Source organism: Amblyraja radiata, chromosome 15, assembly GCF_010909765.2.
Source record: "Amblyraja radiata isolate CabotCenter1 chromosome 15, sAmbRad1.1.pri, whole genome shotgun sequence".
In the NCBI taxonomy this organism is placed as follows: Eukaryota; Metazoa; Chordata; class Chondrichthyes; order Rajiformes; family Rajidae; genus Amblyraja; species Amblyraja radiata.
The window spans coordinates 19,368,427-19,387,091 of record NC_045970.1 but is presented as its reverse complement, the minus strand read 5'-3'; the positions used below and the strand labels follow the sequence as shown (position 1 = coordinate 19,387,091).

The 18,665-nt window shown below is 43.2% G+C and overlaps 1 protein-coding gene across 2 annotated transcripts in view; it reads right to left on the bottom strand.

Annotated features, from left to right (window-relative positions):
• Positions 1-18,665, bottom strand: part of adam12 (ADAM metallopeptidase domain 12) — a 332,398-nt gene that overhangs the window by 259,514 nt on the left and 54,219 nt on the right. For both annotated transcript variants that reach the window (XM_033033702.1, XM_033033703.1), the window contains exons 2-3: positions 11,947-12,080; positions 84-157 (exon numbers count right to left, since the gene is read on the bottom strand). In XM_033033702.1, coding sequence (XP_032889593.1) covers positions 84-157; positions 11,947-12,080 — 208 coding nt within the window. The remainder of the gene's footprint in view (positions 1-83; positions 158-11,946; positions 12,081-18,665) is intronic.

Here is an 18,665-nt window from a genome sequence, read left to right as displayed (position 1 = left end):
CATCATTAAGCAGAACACACTCGTTGCCCCAGGCATTACATATGCCATCAATTTGTAGCACAGACTACATTAGTGGTACTCACTCATTTCTTTCAAGTTCGATGATCAGCTGTTTGCCTTCAGCTTCAATTAGGAATTTGGCCCATGCTGGATAGTTCTATGATAAAAATACATAATTCATTACGAAACAGAATTTCAAATAAACTGTACAACAAGAACTGTTGTTTGTGTGTGTCTGGGTTTATTTGAGGCAATGCTTAGTCTATTCATCAAGTGATTGTGGTTGTAGAAACAAAGAACTACACTTGCTCGTTAATATACAAAAGGACACAAAGTGCTGGAAGCAGATCATGCAGCATGTCTTGAGAACATGGACAGATGGTGTTTCAGGTCAAGACCCTTCTTCAGACCTCAGACTCGACCTGAAACGTCACTTATCCATATTCTCCAGAGATGCTGCCTGACCTGCTGAGTTACTCCAGCACTTTGTGTCCTTGTAGGTCATTGTGGGTTCTATCCAGCTATCACTAAACTGTGATGCATCATGATAAAAGCTAGCAATATAGGTCATAGAGTAACCCCACCTAGCCAATAACAGTGCTTCCATGGCAGAAAAGGCCAGATCACGATTCTAGGGATACGAAAAACTCTAGTATATATTGACATGGCTGCAACATACCAGTGTATTATTTCTCTGAAGCAATGGAGAATGCCAGTTCAAAGGTTGTGTCACATCAATGGTTATATTTGTAAAGTATGAACATAACAATGGTTAAAAAAAGCAACTGTGGGAAACGAGGCCATTTGTATTCTTGTTTCACTGACATTTCAGATCATATTGCCTCAAACCTGTAGGTTTTCTCACAGTGCAAAGGTTGAATTGCTACATCTTGAATTCAGTCAGATCCTGCAATGAATAATGGAAATCACGCTACTTTCTTTGAAGATAAATTTGCTCCATTAATTTCCCAACCTGAACCTATACATCACCTTCAGCATTGATGGGATAATCTGAAAATATTTACCGGTATTCTCTGTCGCACTATTGCCGCTAGCCCCCAATAAAAGTATGAAATGCCATTTTGTTTTAATGCTCAATTCTAAGGAAACCTTGCTTGCCTTTTAACAAATCCTGACTTTCCACAAAAGCCAAATTCGTCCACTTTGAATGCTGATTTTATACCTGGGAAAGCCGGTGATATTTCTCTTGAAATCTTGTGCAATATGGAAGAAAAAATCTTGTTATTTGATGGGTGATTCTTGTTTGACTTCCTCACTTGCTGCAAACACATTACCGATATTATGGTCAATGCATTTCAGAACTGAACCTCCAAGCCAAGCCTTTGTTCTTTCTTTGTATTATTTACTTATGCATTATCATCTACACTTGCCATTTAATCTCTCCTAACGTCTGCTTGTCACAGAACATCCCCATTTTTCTGCACCTTAAAACCGATTTATCTCAAACTTTTCCCAGTTTTGATAAAACAATAGACAATAGAGTAGACAATAGACAATAGGTGCAGGAGTAGGCCTTTTGGCCCCTCGAGCCAGCACCGCCATTCAATGTGATCATGGCTGATCATCCCCAATCAGTACCCCATTCCTGCTTTCTCCCCATATCCCCTGACTGCGCTATCTTTAAGAGCCCTATCTAGCTCTCTCTTGAAAGTATCCATAGAACCGATCTGCACTGCCCTCTGAGGCAGGGAATTCCACAGACTCACAACTCTCTGTGAGAAAAAGTGTTTCCTCGTCTCCGTTCTAAATTACTTACCCCTTATTCTTAAACTGTGGCCCCTGGTTCTGGACTCCCTCAACATCGGTAACATGTTTCCTGCCTCTAGCGTGTCCAAACCCTTAACAATCTTATATGTTTCAATAAGATACCCTCTCATCCTTCTAAACTCCAGAGTGTACAAGTCCAGCCGCTCCATTCTCTCAGCATATGACAGTCCTGCCATCCCAGGAATTAACCTTGTAAACCTACACTGCACTACCTCAATAGCAAGAATGTCCTTCCTCAAATTAGGGGACCAAAACTGCACACAATACTCCAGGTGTGGTCTCACTAGGGCTCTGTACAATTGCAGAAGGACCTCTTTGCTCCTACACTTGAGTCCTCTTGTTATAAAGGCCAACATGCTCTTCGCTTTCTTCACTGCCTGCTGTACCTGCATGCTTACTTTCATAGACTGATGAACAAGCACCCCCAGATCCCTTTGTACTCCCCCTTTTCCCAACTTGACGCCATTTAGATAGTAATCTGCCTTCCTGTTTTTGCTACCAAAGTGGATAACCTCACATTTATCCACATTAAACTTCATCTGCCATGCATCTGCCCACTCCACCAACCTGTTCAAGTCACCCTGTGTTCTCATAGCATCCTCCTCACAGTTCACACTGCCACCCAGCTTTGTGTCATCTGCAAATTTACTAATGTTACTTTGAATCCCTTCATCCAAATCATTGATGTATATTGTAAATATCTGTGGTCCCAGCACCGAGCCTTGCGGTACCCCACTAGTCACTGCCTGCCATTTTGAAAGGGACCCGTTAATCCCTACTCTTTGTTTCCTGTCTGCCAACCAATTTTCTATCCATGTCAGCACTCTACCCCCAATACCATGTGCCCTAATTTTGCCCACTAATCTCCTATGTGGGACCTTTTCAAATGCTTTCTGAAAGTCCAGGTACACTACATCCACTGCCTCTCCCTTTTCCATTTTCCTAGTTATATCCTCAAAAAATTCCAGAAAATGAGTCAAGCATGATTTTTCCTTTGTAAATCCATGCTGACTCGGACCGATCCTGTTACTGCTATCCAAATGTGCGGCTATTTCATCTTTTATAATTGACTCCAGCATGTTCTCCACCACCGATGTCAGGCTAATTGGTCTATAATTCCCTGTTTTCTCTCTCCTGCCTTTCTTAACAAATGGGATAACACATTAGCTACCATCCAATCCACAGAAACTGATCCTGAGTCTATAGAACATTGGAAAATTATCACCAATGCATCCTCGATTTCTAGAGCCACTTCCTTAAGTACCCTGGGATGCAGACCACCAGGCCCTGGGGATTCATTAGTCTTCAGTCCCATCAATCTACCCAACACCATTTCCTGCCTAATGTGGATTTCCTTCAGTTCCTCCGTCACCCCAGATCCTCTGGCCACTACTATATCAGGAAGATTGTTTGTGTCCTTCTTAGTGAAGACGGATCCAAAGTACCTGTTCAACTCATCTGCCATTTCCTTGTTCCCCATAATAAATTCACCTTTTTTGGTCTTCAAGGGTCCAACTATGGTCTTAACTAATTTTTTCTTCTTCACATACCTAAAGAAGCTTTTACTATCCTGCTTTATATTCTTGGCTAGCTTATCTTCGTACCTCATCTTTTCTCCCCGTATTATCTTTTAAATTATCTTCTGTTGCTCTTTAAACATTACCCTATCCTCTTGCTTCCCGCTCATCTTTGCTACATTGTACTACTTCTCTTTTATTTGTTCTTCTCTTTTACTGTCCCTGATGTCCCTTGTCAGCCACGGTCGCCCCTTACTCCCCTTGGAATCTTTCTTCCTCCTATGAATGAACTGATCCTGCACCTTCTGTATTATTCCTAGAAATACCTGCCATTGCTGTTCCACTGTCATCCTTACTAGTTTATCTTTCTAGTCAACTTTGGCCAGCTCCTCCCTCATGGCCCCATAGTTCCCTTTATTCAACTGCAACACTGACACCTCCGATCTACCCTTCTCCCTCTCCAATTGTAGATTAAACCTGACCATATAATGGTCACTACCTCCTAATGGCTCATTAACCTCACGTTCCTTTATCAAATCCGGTTCATTACATAACACTAAATCCAGAATTGCCTTCTCCCTGGTAGGCTCCAATACAAGCTGCTTTAGGAATCCATCACGAAGGCACTCTACAAAGTCCCTTTCTTGGGGTCCAGTACCAATCTGATTTTCCCAGTCTACCTGCATGTTGAAATCTCCCATAACAATCACAGCATTACTTTTGCTACATGCCAATTTTAACTCCTGATTCAACTTGCACCCTATGTCCAGGCTACTGTTTGGGGGCCTGTAGTTAAGTCCCATTAGGGTATTTTTACCCTTACAATTCCTTAGTTCTATCCATACTGACTCCACATCTCCTGTTTCAATATCACCCCTTGCAAGGGACTGAATTTCATTCCTCACCAACAGAGCTACCCCACCCCTCTGCCCACCTGTCTGTCTTTTCAATAGGAGGTATACCCTTGAATATTCAGTTCCCAGCCCTGGCCCTCTTGCAGCCATGTCTCTGTAATTCCCACAACATCATACTTGCCAATTTCTAATTGAGCCTCAAGCTCGTCCACTTTATTGCTTATACTTCGCGCATTCATATACAACACTTTGACCTCCGTATTCACGTCCCCCCTCGCACCGCTCGCTATTGGCCCTGATCTTACTCTCTTATCCCTTCTTGAACTTTCCTTCCCATTAATTCGAGAATCTTTTGTAACTTTTCCTGTACTCACTTCCCCTTTAACTCCATCTTTATACTCCCAATTTGTCAATCCCTCCCCCCCCCTCCCCCACTATTCAGTTTAAACCCACATGTGTAGCTCTAGCAAATCTGCCTGCCAGAACATCGGTCCCCCTCCAGTTAAGGTGTAGCCCGTCCCTTTTGTACAGGTCATCCTTACCCCAGAAGCGATCCCAGTGGTCTATAAATCTAAATCCTTGCTCCGTGCACCAGCCCCTCAGCCACACAAAACATCGTCAACCTGGCGTTAACTCCTCACTTCTCTCTGCAAATGTTGCACATCTGGTAAGTATTTTTACCACTTTATTTATATTTCTCAACATACCTACCCTTCTCGCATTGTGCTGCAGCAATAAATATAGCAGCCTTCCTTATTCCTAATCTTTACTAGAGTCAGATCAAGTCTTATTTAGCAACCTCCCCCCCCCCCATTTAATAGCATACATTGGAGTGAGTCCAGAGGAGGAGGTTTATGAGAATGATCCCAGGAATGATTAGATTAACATATGATGAGCATTGACGGCACTGGGCCAGTACTCGCTAGAGTTCAGATGGATGAACACACTGAAATTTATCGAATAGTGAAACGCCTGGATAGAGAGGATGTGGAGAGGATGTTTCTACTAGTGGGAGAGTCTAGGACCAGAGGCCATAGCCTCAGAATTAAAAAAACACACCTTTAGGAAGGAGATGAGGAGGAATTTCTTTCGTCAGAGGGTGATGAATTTGTGGAATTCATTGCCACAGATGTTTGTGAAAGCTAAGTCATTGGGTATTTTTAAGGGGCAGAATGACAGATTCTTGATTGGTAAGTGTGTCAGGCATTATGGAGAGGGCAGGAGGATGGGATTGAAAGAACAAAATAGATCAGCCATGATTAAATAGACTTGATAGGCTGAATGGTCTAATTCTGCTCCTACAACTTATGAATTTATCAGTTTATAAATCAGTGATCCTGTATCTAATGAAATGCATATGAATGTGTTTAATGTTCTCAGCCTAATATTGCCAAAGCATAATTTCAAAGTCTAAGAAAAAAAGCTGCAACATTTTTTTAATCTTACAGAAAAAGTTGGCTACAAATATGTTTTCACTGCTCTATTCCTTGACTGGTCATGGGTTAAAGAATATATGTTTTGGTTAGTACGGTGAGAATATAATTGATCAATCTACTATGCATCAGCATGCTTTGGTTCATTAAACAGGAGAATTTGCACTGGTAAGAAATTAATCCAAAATCGTGATACAGCTAAAATATGCTCAGAGATTTTCCTAGAAATGAACTCTGATGCTGGAAATTGCCTGGATTCAACTGATTGATGTAGGAAAATATGCAGCAAATCGGATCAGCAGAAAACTGGGCCAGTCTCCCAAGTAAATCACTGACCTGTCGATTTTCCAGTACAGTATTTGTTTCACCACAGCAATCCCGATTGCTTGCTTGTGGAACCAGGAAAAAAAGTATTCTTTTAACTGAAATCTATGGTGCACAAACTTGAATCAAAGTCTGCTTTTTCTTTTACAATCTTAGTTCGTATTGAAAACTAAAACAGATGATATTCTAGTTGAACATCTGTCTCAAGAGTAAATTTGCACAGTGACGAAAAAATGTTCTTGTAGTTTGGATGAACTTTCTGGTATATATGGGTATTATAATTCTTCAAAATATAATTACCAAAAGGCAAAATTCAGAAATTATGAAAGCAGAGGTGTTTCCTTCAAATACACTTATGAAATATTGGTTTTAATTTTCCCTGGGTAACTTTTCCCATGCTGACTTTGTTATTGTTTCACTGCCAAAACTAAAACCTATTAGATATGAACTGTCAAAAAACTAGAACCTGAGTATAGACATTGGGAGGTCATGTACAGTTGTACAAGACATTTGTGAGTATTGTGTTCAATTGTGGTCACCCTGGTATAGGAAAGATGTTAAACTGGAAAGGGTGCAGAGAAGATTTACAAGGATGTTGCCAGGCCTCAAGGGCCTGAGCTTTAGGAAGAGATTGAGCAGGCTAGATCTTTATTTATTGGAGCACAGGAGGATGAAGGGTGATGTTATTTGGAGGAACAGCTTCTCATATTTCGCTTGGTCAGCTTACAGCCCAGTGGTATGGATATTGATTTTTCTCACCAGGTAGCCCAGGCATTCCCTCTATCTCTATCCCTCCCCCCACCCAAGTTGCACCAGCTTCTCATTTTCACCCAACAAACAGTTTACAATGGCCTGTTTCCTTTCTCATCGTTACATTTTGCATATCTTTCATTCATTGTTCTTTATCTCTCCACATCACCGTCTATATATCTCTCTCGCTTCCCTTATCCCTAACCAGTCGGAAGAAGGATCTTGACCCAAAACATCGCCCATTCCTTCTCTCCAGAGATGTTGCCTGTCCTGCTGAGTTACTCCAGCTTTTGGTGTCTGTCTTCAGCTTTAGTTATATACAGATTAAGCATTCTTTTATTTTCCACTTTAGGTTTTCTGAGGACAGCCTGCTCATAAGAGCCTGGCTGTCAGTTATTTGATGAAAAAGAACCAAAGCACAGATCGCAAGATCATATTCCAGATGGGGACAAGGATGCCGAGAACATCGTCAGACAAAGAGTGTGCAAGAGGATGAACACAATGCTCATCTGGACCATATCATCCAATCCCACCATCACCCCATCTCTCCTGTTGCTTCTCTCACTATCCTCCATCCAAAGAAATATCACAGCCGAAGCAAAAATTCAACCCGCCCCTGACACCAGGAAACAATTAAATCTACTCCGCCTTCCCTTGGAACAGATAATACTGTACATTGGCCATTGGCACGAGTCAGCCACACCCCATCCCTATTGTCCAGAAAAATGGCTCGGATCAGAGATGAGTCATTGTGATTTATGACTCCAAAGATGCACATCAGTTTCACAGCTGGGAAATGTAAAGCTACAAAAGCTTGAACAAGTTAAACTTGTTTTACAGCCCGATGCAACGTTACAGTGTTTTAATAGTAACACTAGTTTAATTTAAATGATGTGTGATCCTTACTTTCCATATGATGGTGGAGATGGAATTAGGCACATCAACAGACAGGGAATGGAGGGCTGCAGGCAGATGGGATTAATAAGCGAGTTCGCTATTCCGTCTGCGCATGCCTAAGTCATAGGTCACTGGAGATAAACATTGGACCGAACCGGGTCTCCGGCACTGCAAGCGCTGTTGAATTGCTATTGGAGTTAGTGACACTAGTTCTCCCTTCTCCACTGGTCCATGCAGAAATCTCAGCAATGGCAATCTAATGAATCACGATCCGGTCTCCCTCAACCTGGGTGTATGGGTTCCATTCTCACCCGGGCTGCACCTCCCGGGTTATACAGGGTTATTATACAGGGGCGAACCACGCCCCCCTCTCCTGCATAACCCCAGGAAGCAGTTATGTGAGCGGAGTCTCACTACCGTCTCCGTCCCCTCCCGAGTTTCCCATTCGTGTCCTGGGGCGGCCAGAGATGACCCGGGGTGACCCTGGACTGACGGTACACCGACCCGGAGCAGTGGCGGCCCCAGGCTTACAGCCAGCGTGGAGAAGAAGCACTAACTCCAGCTCAACTCTGCTCCAACTCCTGCAGAACCCGTTCCCCGACGGGCCGGGGACTGTCAGCTGCATCTCTCGCCTTATCCAGGGGCTGTCGATTAAACCCCTCAGTGCCGGCAAAAGCCGAGAACCAGTCATGAACGGGGATACCCACAAAATGCTGCAGTAACTCAGCGGGTCATGCAACATCTCTGGAGAAGGGTCTCGACCCGAAACGTCACCTATTCCTTTTCTCCACAGATGCTGCCTGTCCCGCTGAGTTACTCCAGCACGTTGTGTCTACCTTCAGTGTAAATCAGCATCTGCAGTTCCTTCCTACAGAGTGACGCTTGTCCGCGGGTAAAGGAGAGGGGGGGGGGGGGAGAGAGATGGGGACAGGGATGGGGACAGGGATGGGGAGAGGGATGGGGAGACGGATGGGGAGACGGATGGGGAGACGGATGGGGAGACGGATGGGGAGACGGATGGGGAGACGGATGGGGAGACGGATGGGGAGAGGGATGGGGAGACGGATGGGGAGACTGATGGGGAGACGGATGGGGAGAGGGATGGGGAGAGGGATGGGGAGAGGGATGGGGAGTGATGGGGAGACTGATGGGGAGACTGATGGGGAGATGAATGGGGAGACGAATGGGGAGAGGGATGGGGAGAGGGATGGGGAGAGGGATGGGGAGAGGGATGGGGAGAGGGATGGGGAGAGGGATGGGGAGAGAGGGACTCGCTATCGCTGCTTCACTGCAGGTCCCGGACACCCCGTCTCCACAAGAACTCCCCGGCGCAAGGACAATCCCCCCCCCCCCCCCCCCCCCCCCCCATCCCCCCGCCCTAGACTGGAGGGAGGGACTGGGGGACATTGCCCACCTCTTCAACCAACGTGCAAACCCTGTCACAACAATGTTAAACTAAACACAACTGTGAGCAAAACACAAACACGCACGTCTTTCACCCCCCTTCCCTCTCCCCCACCGCTCACCGCCTCTCCGCCGGTCCAGTCTCTCCCCTGTCTCCCACTCGACTTTAACAGAGTTACAGTTTCAGGGTGACAAAAGATGCTTTAAATTGTATAGTTGGGAGGTATGGAGAGAACAAAGGGATTATCTGTAACAGGGTGGAGACTAAGAGAAAACAAATGATCAATGAGAGACTTAGGAGGCTTGTTTGCTTGCAATGTTCTGCTTGCATGAAATATAAATAGTAAGGAGAGAAATGGCAACAGAGAAGAGAAAGAAGTCCTGTGAAACACAAAACACTGCAGATGCTGAAAATCTGAAATAAAGGATGATGCCTGAAATACTCATCTGATTACCCAGCATCTGTGAAGATGGGAGAGAAACTGAGTTAACATAACAGGTTAATAACATTTCATCAGAACTGGCCAGTCAGTTTCAACAAATACAGGAAAATCTGGTTATCTGATATTCTTGCAATGATTGTGAATCCTGACACCTCATGGGAAGAGCAAATGAAATCAATGACATTTGCAGGAGATTCAACATCTGCTCTTTTTCTTCTATCCTACCCACCATCCAAGGGCCCAAGTATTCCTCGGCAAAGTAGCAATTTACTTATACTTCTTCCAATTTAGTGCACTGCATCGGTGCTCTTGAAGTTGTAATGCAAAAAACAAATGTAGATTGGGTGACTAAGTTTAGAGTTGCCATTCATTCTAATCCTCTATCTCACATCCATTCTATCCCTTGTCTTTAGCCTTTTACACTGTTCTTTGACCTTATAGTTGCCTGGTTAGAACAGTGTTTTGTACAATTGTATGCCAAAGAGTTAATGTCTGGAATATGTTTTCCTACGATTTCTGCACATTGATTTAGCCCCAATGCTAAATGTGGGACACTCTTCCATAAGAACACTGCCTATTTAGTCTTGTGGATGCTACTGATAGATTTCCTAATAAGGTCTAGTTAGGGGCTAAGGTACAGAGTTTGTAATGAGTGTAAAGACTATGAATATAGCGAGATTGTTCAAATACCAGCATGTTGCCCAGATTCACCACCCAACTTAACATTTTTTTTTCCCAAATTCAGTCTGAATTCAAATTCAGGTTAATTGAACATATGCACCCACTTTGAAGAAAACCATTGAAATTCAAAGTGTATATGACTGTATGCATGTACAGGCATCCCCCTAACAGACCAGGAATAGACCTTTTAAACACACAATCCTACTCAAGTATTCTGTTAGATCATGCTTATCTACATCACAAATGTACCCCTCTTCCTTGGTTCCTTATCCTTAATATCCATGTTTAACTCACTCTATTATAAGAAATGTCGACCTCAGTTTTGAAATCCTCTATTGACCGAACTAAGTTCAACAGATTTTTGGAGTGAAGGTTCCAGATATTAACCACTATGCACGAAAAAGTGCTGCCTAATATAAATGTTGATGAAAAAAGTAAGCCCCAATTCTAAGATTATTCCCCCTCTTTGTTCTGGATCTCTCTCAAGGGAAAACAGTTTCGCTCCCATCTACTCTCTAAAACCTTTAATCATTTTAATTGCCCCATTTAAGTTACCTATTGAATTTGCAATCACCTCCCTTTAAGTGAATATATTTTTTCCTGAGGTAAGATGTCCAGAATTGACCATACACTTCCAGATGGAGTCTAACCAGAGCTTTATGCAGCTGTAACACTTTCCATTCCTTTGTATTATTGTGCTCTTGAGATAAAAACTAACAGATCATTAACTTTTATATTTGTTCCTGCAGATCATCTTTAACAATTTCTCTATTTGGACTCCGAAGTCACTTCAGTGTGTTGGCAACTCCTCACCATTTAGCACCATTCAGCATTCCTTGATTACAAAGTGGATGATGCATACTGGCCTCCATTTTCCAGCTTCGACCACCCCTTCAATCCATCCATGCACTTTTGCTCCTACGTGAACTATTCATTTTGTCTCCCAATTCAGTGTCACCAACAAACTGAGAAAATAAGTTCCCTATTCCCTAATCTAAGTCATCCACAAATGAAGTCCAAGCACAATCCAGGACAGTTCCAAGAGGCACTAGTCACAAATAACTATTTCATCAACAAAAAAATATAACCTTAGTTGAAGGTAGACAAAAATGCTGGAGAAACTCAGTGGGTGAGGCAGCATCTATGGAGCGAAGGAAATAGGTAACATTTCGGGTTGAGACCCTTCTTCAAATGTCGCCTATTTCCTTCGCTCCATAGATGCTGCCTCACCCGCTGAGTTTCTCCGGCATTTTTGTCTTCCTTCGATTTTCCAGCATCTTCAGTTCCTTCTTTAACCTTAGTTGAATGTAATTCTGTTAGAAGTAAATGATATCAATACTTCTGGACTATAAACGTTCATTTTATCAATGTTGCCTTAATGCTGGAGAGATAACATTCATAACCTCTAAAAGGGATACATTATTTTTTAAGGAAGAATCAGCAAACTTTTTTTAAAAGGCAGGAATACATTATTTCTTGGAAAATAAGCAACACATTAATATAATGAATGGTTTACTTAAACAGCATGAAAATTGCTTAGGTTAGATTTGGCTTCATGTTCTCCCTTGTGAAAATTAGCACATTCAGCCTAATGGATTGTGTCTGATATTGAACATTAATATATTGACACTCAGTTTTTGTCCAAAAGGTACGACTCATTTTGGACAACTAAGCAATATATACTTTTTATGTAAATCAACATCTAATCTTAAAAGTCCAGCAAATCACTGTAAAAGATACAAAAAGCACATGGTAATAATAGTGTCTACTTGATACCAGTATTAATAATTACTTATGAAGTGTAAGGCATAGGTCGCTTTGCCATGTGAGAAACAGGAAAAATAAAGATGCCGACCTTTCCATGGAGGTTGCTGGATTGTTCCCGGTGATCTCCATCCAGGAGGTAAGGAACGACGTGCTCATATTGTTGCAGCTGCTCTAGATGGTCTTGTTGCCTAGGCGATGACAATTTACTGGACAAAATATTGCCTGTAAGTACATCATTGTTATTAAAGATCAGGAAATGGACCATGTTCCCATATGTACTATAATGTGGCAAAGTTGTTCGGATACATTTATATGTCAAGAGGGAAAAATATAAGGTATACTTTGAAGCAGTGGGCACAGTATATAAAACTTTCAAATTCTGCTACATCAGAGATCTTCACCAGCTTGCAGGCAAATGAACAACATTTCAGCTTTCCCCCCTTCTAAAATTCAAGTCATTAAACTGATGTTTAGAAAGAGAGGGATTGTCCTATGAGACTAAACAGACTAGGCCTTTACTTTCCATAGTTTAGAAGCGAGACAATCTCACTGAACCGTACAAAAATGTTGTAGGCTTGACAGGGTAGTTGCAGGGATAATGTTACTCTGCACCGATCCTATGGGTTGTCTAGAACCAGAAGTCCTAGTCTCAGAACATGGGGGCAGCTGAGAAAAGATGATATTTGGTCACCCAGAAGGTTGTGAACCATAGAATTCTCAGCCCGTGAATGTTGTGTGTGCTCAGTCGCTGTGTACATTCAAAACAGAGACTGATTAATGTTTGGATATTAAGGAGATAAGGAAAGTGATGTTGAGGTAAAAGGTGTGATCTTACTGAGTTGTGGAGCTTGTTTGGGTCTGCTCCTGTTTTATCTGTTTTTAAACTCTCTAAAGGGGCTGTCCCACTGTACGAGCTAATTCAAGAGCTCTCCCAAGTTTTAAAAAAAACAAACTCGTGGTAAGCACGTAGAATGTACGTAGCGGGTACGTCGGAGCTCGGGTCTCTTAGCGGCTCGTTGCGCTAAAGGCAGGTACTCGGGAAACGCGGTAAGCTGGGGAAGACTCGTGAAGATTTTTCAACATGTTGAAATATGTCCACGAGAGCCCCGAGTACCTACGAGCGGCTATTACCGTAATTCTCCGAGTTCGAATTTGGGGAAACTCGGGAGAACTCTTGAATTAGCTCGTACAGTGGGACAAGGCCATAAATTTGGTTATTGAAAAGCTACAACATCATTTGTATTTTCAATTATTACAATATCACAAATAATTATTTATTGACATGGTTAATGTATTTTTTTATTTATTAATGTTTCTGGTCAAGGCATCACTGGCTGGTTTAGCATTTATTGCCAGTCACAAATTAGCCTAGAGAAGGTGCTGGTGATCTGCCTTCTTGGACCATTTCAGTCTTCCCGATGAAGTAACTCCCAGAACTGGGAATTCCAGACTTTAGAACCCGCAACAATGAAAGATCAACAACATATTTCTAAATCAGTAAGGTATGTAATATGGAGGTGAATCTGTAATTGGTGGCGTACTAATGCATTTTAAACATTTGCTCTTCTTGATGGTAGATGTCATGGGTTTGGGAGGTACTATAGGGAGTAGCACAGATGTGCCACCGCACTGCATTTTGGAGAAGGAATACACTCCACAGACAATGTATGTCAATGATAAAAGGGCTGAATGTTTGGAGTTTATTTTATTGTTATCAATTGTATAAAAGCTTTTTAAGAAAAGTTTTTGCTTGCTTGCTATCCAGTCAAAGAAGAATATACATGATTACAATCAAACCATCCACAGATAAAGGATAAACATTTTACTGCAAGATGAAGTCCGATTAAAGATAGTTCATGTAAATGACCCAGTCATTTGCATAATGTGGTACAATATGTTTATTAAAGATCACTTACAGTACCCTTCAGCATGTTGTTATAGCTTGTGTACTGATTATTCGACTGACAGCATGAGCTGAGTTCTGATAATATAAACCGCATAGTAGGCGGAGCTTCTACTAATAAAGCATTACAATTGGTTATTGTGAGGTAACCAATCTACATTTTTCCTTGTAGAAATTATATAAAGCACAACTAAATGCAAGCCAATAAGCAGAAGCACACTAATAGGTAATGGCTAAATGATACAGTACCCGAAACGCTAATAGCGCATATAGGGACGTACAGATGGTTACACAAAATCTCCATATCTAAGGGGTGGCCTACAGACCCATCCCGCGTGCATGTGGTATAGATCCACGTCTCCTCCCTTCATCGGGGAAGTAACCGGGGACGATGCCGGAGACCCACAGAGTGGAGACTGCGAAGCTGGTGATCAGGCGCCGAATGTTGTGGTGAGGTTGCAGGGGGCATGATCAGTCGTTGCTCTGCAGCAGCTAAGTGCGAGGGAGGAGTCAGCCCGACAGGGGAAGGGTACATCAGACGCGTGACGTCTGGATACGAAACTGCAGGACGCGGTTCCTTCACAAGAAGGAGATGTTGACGGTTGCGTCAGTAAAGGCCCCCGTCAGCGCTTACCAGGTAGGAGCGTGGTTCTTTGGCAGGGCTGTGAATGTGGCCCAAACGCCCATAGCCCTTGTTGGTCTGAAGGTGAACAACTTGCCGACTAGAGAGAGGTTTAAGTGGTTTACTGAACTTGTCGAAAGATTGTTTCTGTGTATCGCGTTTCAGCTGGAGTTGTTTCTGGACCACGGGAGGTGAACGGACTTGTGGCTGCAGCAACTGCTGGGGCACGGGCAGGGCAGCTTCCCAAGTTTGTCGTCAAATAGTTATTTGTATTGTGAAAGTATCTGCTGAGTGGAGCCCTCAGTGGGAGAGATTTGATAGACAGCAGGCCCAAAGGTGACCAGGCCTAGATCCTGGCATGCGCAGATGCCAAGCAGTTGCAGAATCCCCCCCGACCAAGGAAGAACTTCAGTTTGGGAGCTTGTGACTCCACCTGGCAATTCAGTTCAGTTTTTCCAAGTGGGAGCAGCACCTCTCCCCCATAGGCTCGTAACATAGCCGTAGTGTTTGCAAAACGTTCAGTATCACAAATTTGTTTAAATTCAGATAAAGACATGACATTACATTTTGCACCAGTGTCAATCTTTGCAAGCGCAATGTTATTGTTAACGAGGAGAGAGACATCAGGGTCAAGTTGCTTGTTAGTGGAAGCAAACAGGGAGTGAATGTCTGGACTGTTATCTTGGCTCGCAGGGAGGAGAGCAGGGGAAGGCGCTTCCAGCTCTTGGAATTCTTTATCAGTAGGTTCATGTTTTAACAGGTGGACATCTTGTCTTGGGAACGAACGAGCCATGCGAGAACGACAACATTTCATGAAGTGGTTACATTTCTTACAGTAGTGGCAAATTTTACCGTAAGCAGCACAGAATTCGCGACCTGGAGGTGTGGGTTCGGATCCCACTTCTGACACCATGTAAATGACCCAGTCATTCGCATAATGTGGAACAACATAATACAGCATGTTGTTATAGCGGGTGTAGCGACTATTCGACTGACAGCATGAGCTGAGTTCCGATAATATAAACCACAGCTTCTGGAGCTTCTACTAATAAAGCACTACAATTGGTTAGTGTGAAGTAACCAATCTACAGTTCACAGGTCTCCTATGAGGTAGATGTGAGGTCAGGACTACACTCTAGCTGATGAGCAGGCCATTCAGTTGCCTGATAACAGCTGGGAAGAAACTGTCCCTAAATCTGGAGGGATGTGTTTTCAAACGTCTGTTTGTAAATGAGCTACCAATCAAGTGGGCTAGTTTCGCCTAAATAGTGTCAAATATTGGTGAAGCTGGACAGTGTTGCATCATACTCTTGGCCTAAGCCTTGTAGATGGTGAAAAGGCTTTTGGAATTACAAGGGGTAAGTAATTCACCACAAGATTTCCAGCCTCTTAAAAAGCTTCCATTCTTCAAGTTTCGATGTGGCTGAGCTAGATTTCTGGACAATGTTATTAGTGAGGAATGCCACTGAATACCACTGAATATCAAGGATGGGTGGTGAAAATCTCTCTTATAGGAATCAATCATTGCCTGGAAATTTTGTGGCGTGAATGTTACTTGCAACTGGTTGGCATACACATTTACGTAGTCTAAGCCATGCTACATGCAGGCAACAAGTACTTCATTTGTCAAGGAATAATGATTGAAATTGAACATTGTTCAATCATCGTCCAACATTTCCACTTCTCACCTTGCGATGAAAAGAAGGTCACTAATGCAACAGTGAAGATGTTTGGGCCTGGTACACCCACAGAAATGTTCTCAGGCTGGGATGATTGACCTACAATCACAGCCGTCTTCCTTTTGTGAGCCACCATTTCAACCATTGGAGCGTTTTCCTTATATTCACATTCACTTTGGTTTTACCAAAGCTCCTAGATGTATTTATGGTAATTTCCTTGATGTCAAGGGCCTTCACTCTCACTTCACCTCTGGAATTGGTCAAAGTCATGAATTACTTCTGGACCAAGAGGCTACATTGCTTCTTACATCAGAGGTGCTCATTAAAATTGTGAAGTACTACACTAATTCAATTTTTTTTTAAATGCATAAGCTGGAAAACTACAGTAAAAACAGAAGATCCAGGAAATGTTTAAGTGGGTCAGGCTGCAACTGCGGGAAGGGAAAGAGAATTAACATGTCAGGTTGAAGAACTGACAATGAGTCTTCAGCCTTAAACACTAACTTTGTTTCTCTTTCCACGATGTGGCCTGACCAGTTGAGTATTTCCAGTTTTCAGTTTTAACTTACAGTAAATAGTTTGTCACATAGATATGTACCATGCAGACTTGCTGCAATTTACCACAGAGAAAAACAAAGGTTAGGGGCTGAACACCATTCTGCAGCCCTTTCAAGTGCATCATTGTGGAATACCTTTTAGGTACCGTATTTCCGGCAATGAAGATGCTATTTTTTATGCAAAAATAAGGCACGAAATTTTACCTGCGTCTTGGAGGCCGAAGGTTAGGTTGTTTGCCAAGAAAGATAGACTTGGCTATCCCTCAGTACAGGAACATCAAGAACGATGTTGCTGTACTGAGGGATAGCCAAGTCTATCCCTCATTGCTGGCAGCTGATGGGAAGCGGCTGTAAAGTGGGAAGAGGCTGTAAAAGGACAGCGCCGCTGGGGGGGGGGGGGGGGAGTTCCTTTCACAGCGTGTGGGGAGTCTGGCCCGGGTCAGTACGGGCAGGAGCATTGAGAAGGAGGTGGTCGGGGATCATGCAAGCAGCTCACACACTGCTGCCACGTTGCTCCGGGCGCGGAGCCACTGAATTGTGGCTCAGGTGGGAAGCACCCATAGTCAGGATCGAAACCTCAGCGCCTTCTGCCGGCCCGCCCGCCCGCCAGCCAGCCGCGGTGACCTTCGGCACAGGTGCAATCGGTGGAGGTGGTGGTTGGTGGGTAGCTACTGAGCGGAAGGCTGGCTGCTCCGTCCCGGCTCGCTCTCTCTATCATCTCTCTCTCTACTAGTCCCAGGGAAGGCGACCTGGAAACTGCAGCTAGTCCTGGGGACGCGAGGGATCTGGGAACAGCAGCCAGTCCCGGGGCACGCAGGCAATGTTGCCGACCCCTGAACTAAACCAAACCCTGGATCCTGTCCCGCCATCCTTTTTTCAAAATTTGGCAACTTAAATTGGAGTGCGTCTTCATTGCCGGGAAATGCGGTATTTGGCTTAGCACGTTGGTGGGACTCTCATATTTAAGGCAGAAGGTCATGTTTTTAAATCAGAGTCCAGAGACGCTAGTTTTCATTTTCATGCTGAATGGCCTAAAACTGTCTTTTGCCTGATATCTTTAATTGAGACCCTTGTGTGGAGTCCATACCATAAGGAAAAAGGCTGAAGAAAAAACAATAAGAAATTCTTTCAAAATGAAGGAATGCTTTTTAAAGAAATAGATACATTGAAAGGCAAAAAGATGAGGTTCCTGGAATGGAAAGAGACTCATGTGGACTATAAACAGCAGCACACGTCCGAAAGGCATGTTTTTGTTTCAAGTAAAAAAAACCTGGAACTTTAGCTGGTCATTTATTTTACTACAAACACACTAGTTGCTGGGTTTCCTATATTGTAATTGTGTCAAACCTTCAAAAATAATAAATTGACTGTAAAATGCTTAGGGAGTTCTTGCGATCATGAAATGTTTTATACAAGTGCAGGCTATTTTGTTTCCCTTCTTTTTTTGGTATTACATCTGCCCAACCAACAGAAGACGCATGATTTAGGGAAGTCATAAAACAGAAAAGGCAAAGAAAACACATTTAAAACATTGTTGGTCATATTTGACAGAATCTTTGACAAAAACACTCAATGTCAGTTATGAGTCAGTCTGCGTCAGCCTCACCTCTAGGTCACACGTTGGATGTATCCAGGTCCTACTCCAGAAATTTGAGCACAAAAATAACACAGAGGGAATGCAGGAAAAGTTTCATCTTTCCAATGGGATGTTAAACTGACCTTGACTTGCTTCCTCAGATCATAATGGAAGTTCACAAGATGAGCGGAGAAATTCCCACATTTCTCCTCCTCTTCTTGGGCTCCCCCATATGGCCATATATCTTCCCTGGCCCTTTTATCTCTAACTGCGGCTGAGACATCAACCGTCATGACTATCCGACTCCCTAACACCTATTCTAATCACACCCCCACTGAATGCCAAGCCCTCCACTCACTTTGAACCAACCCCAACATTATCATGTTCAAGAAGGAACCGCTGATGCTGGAAAATCGAAAGTAGACAAGAGTGCTGGAGAAACTCAGCGGGTGCGGCAGCATCTATGGAGC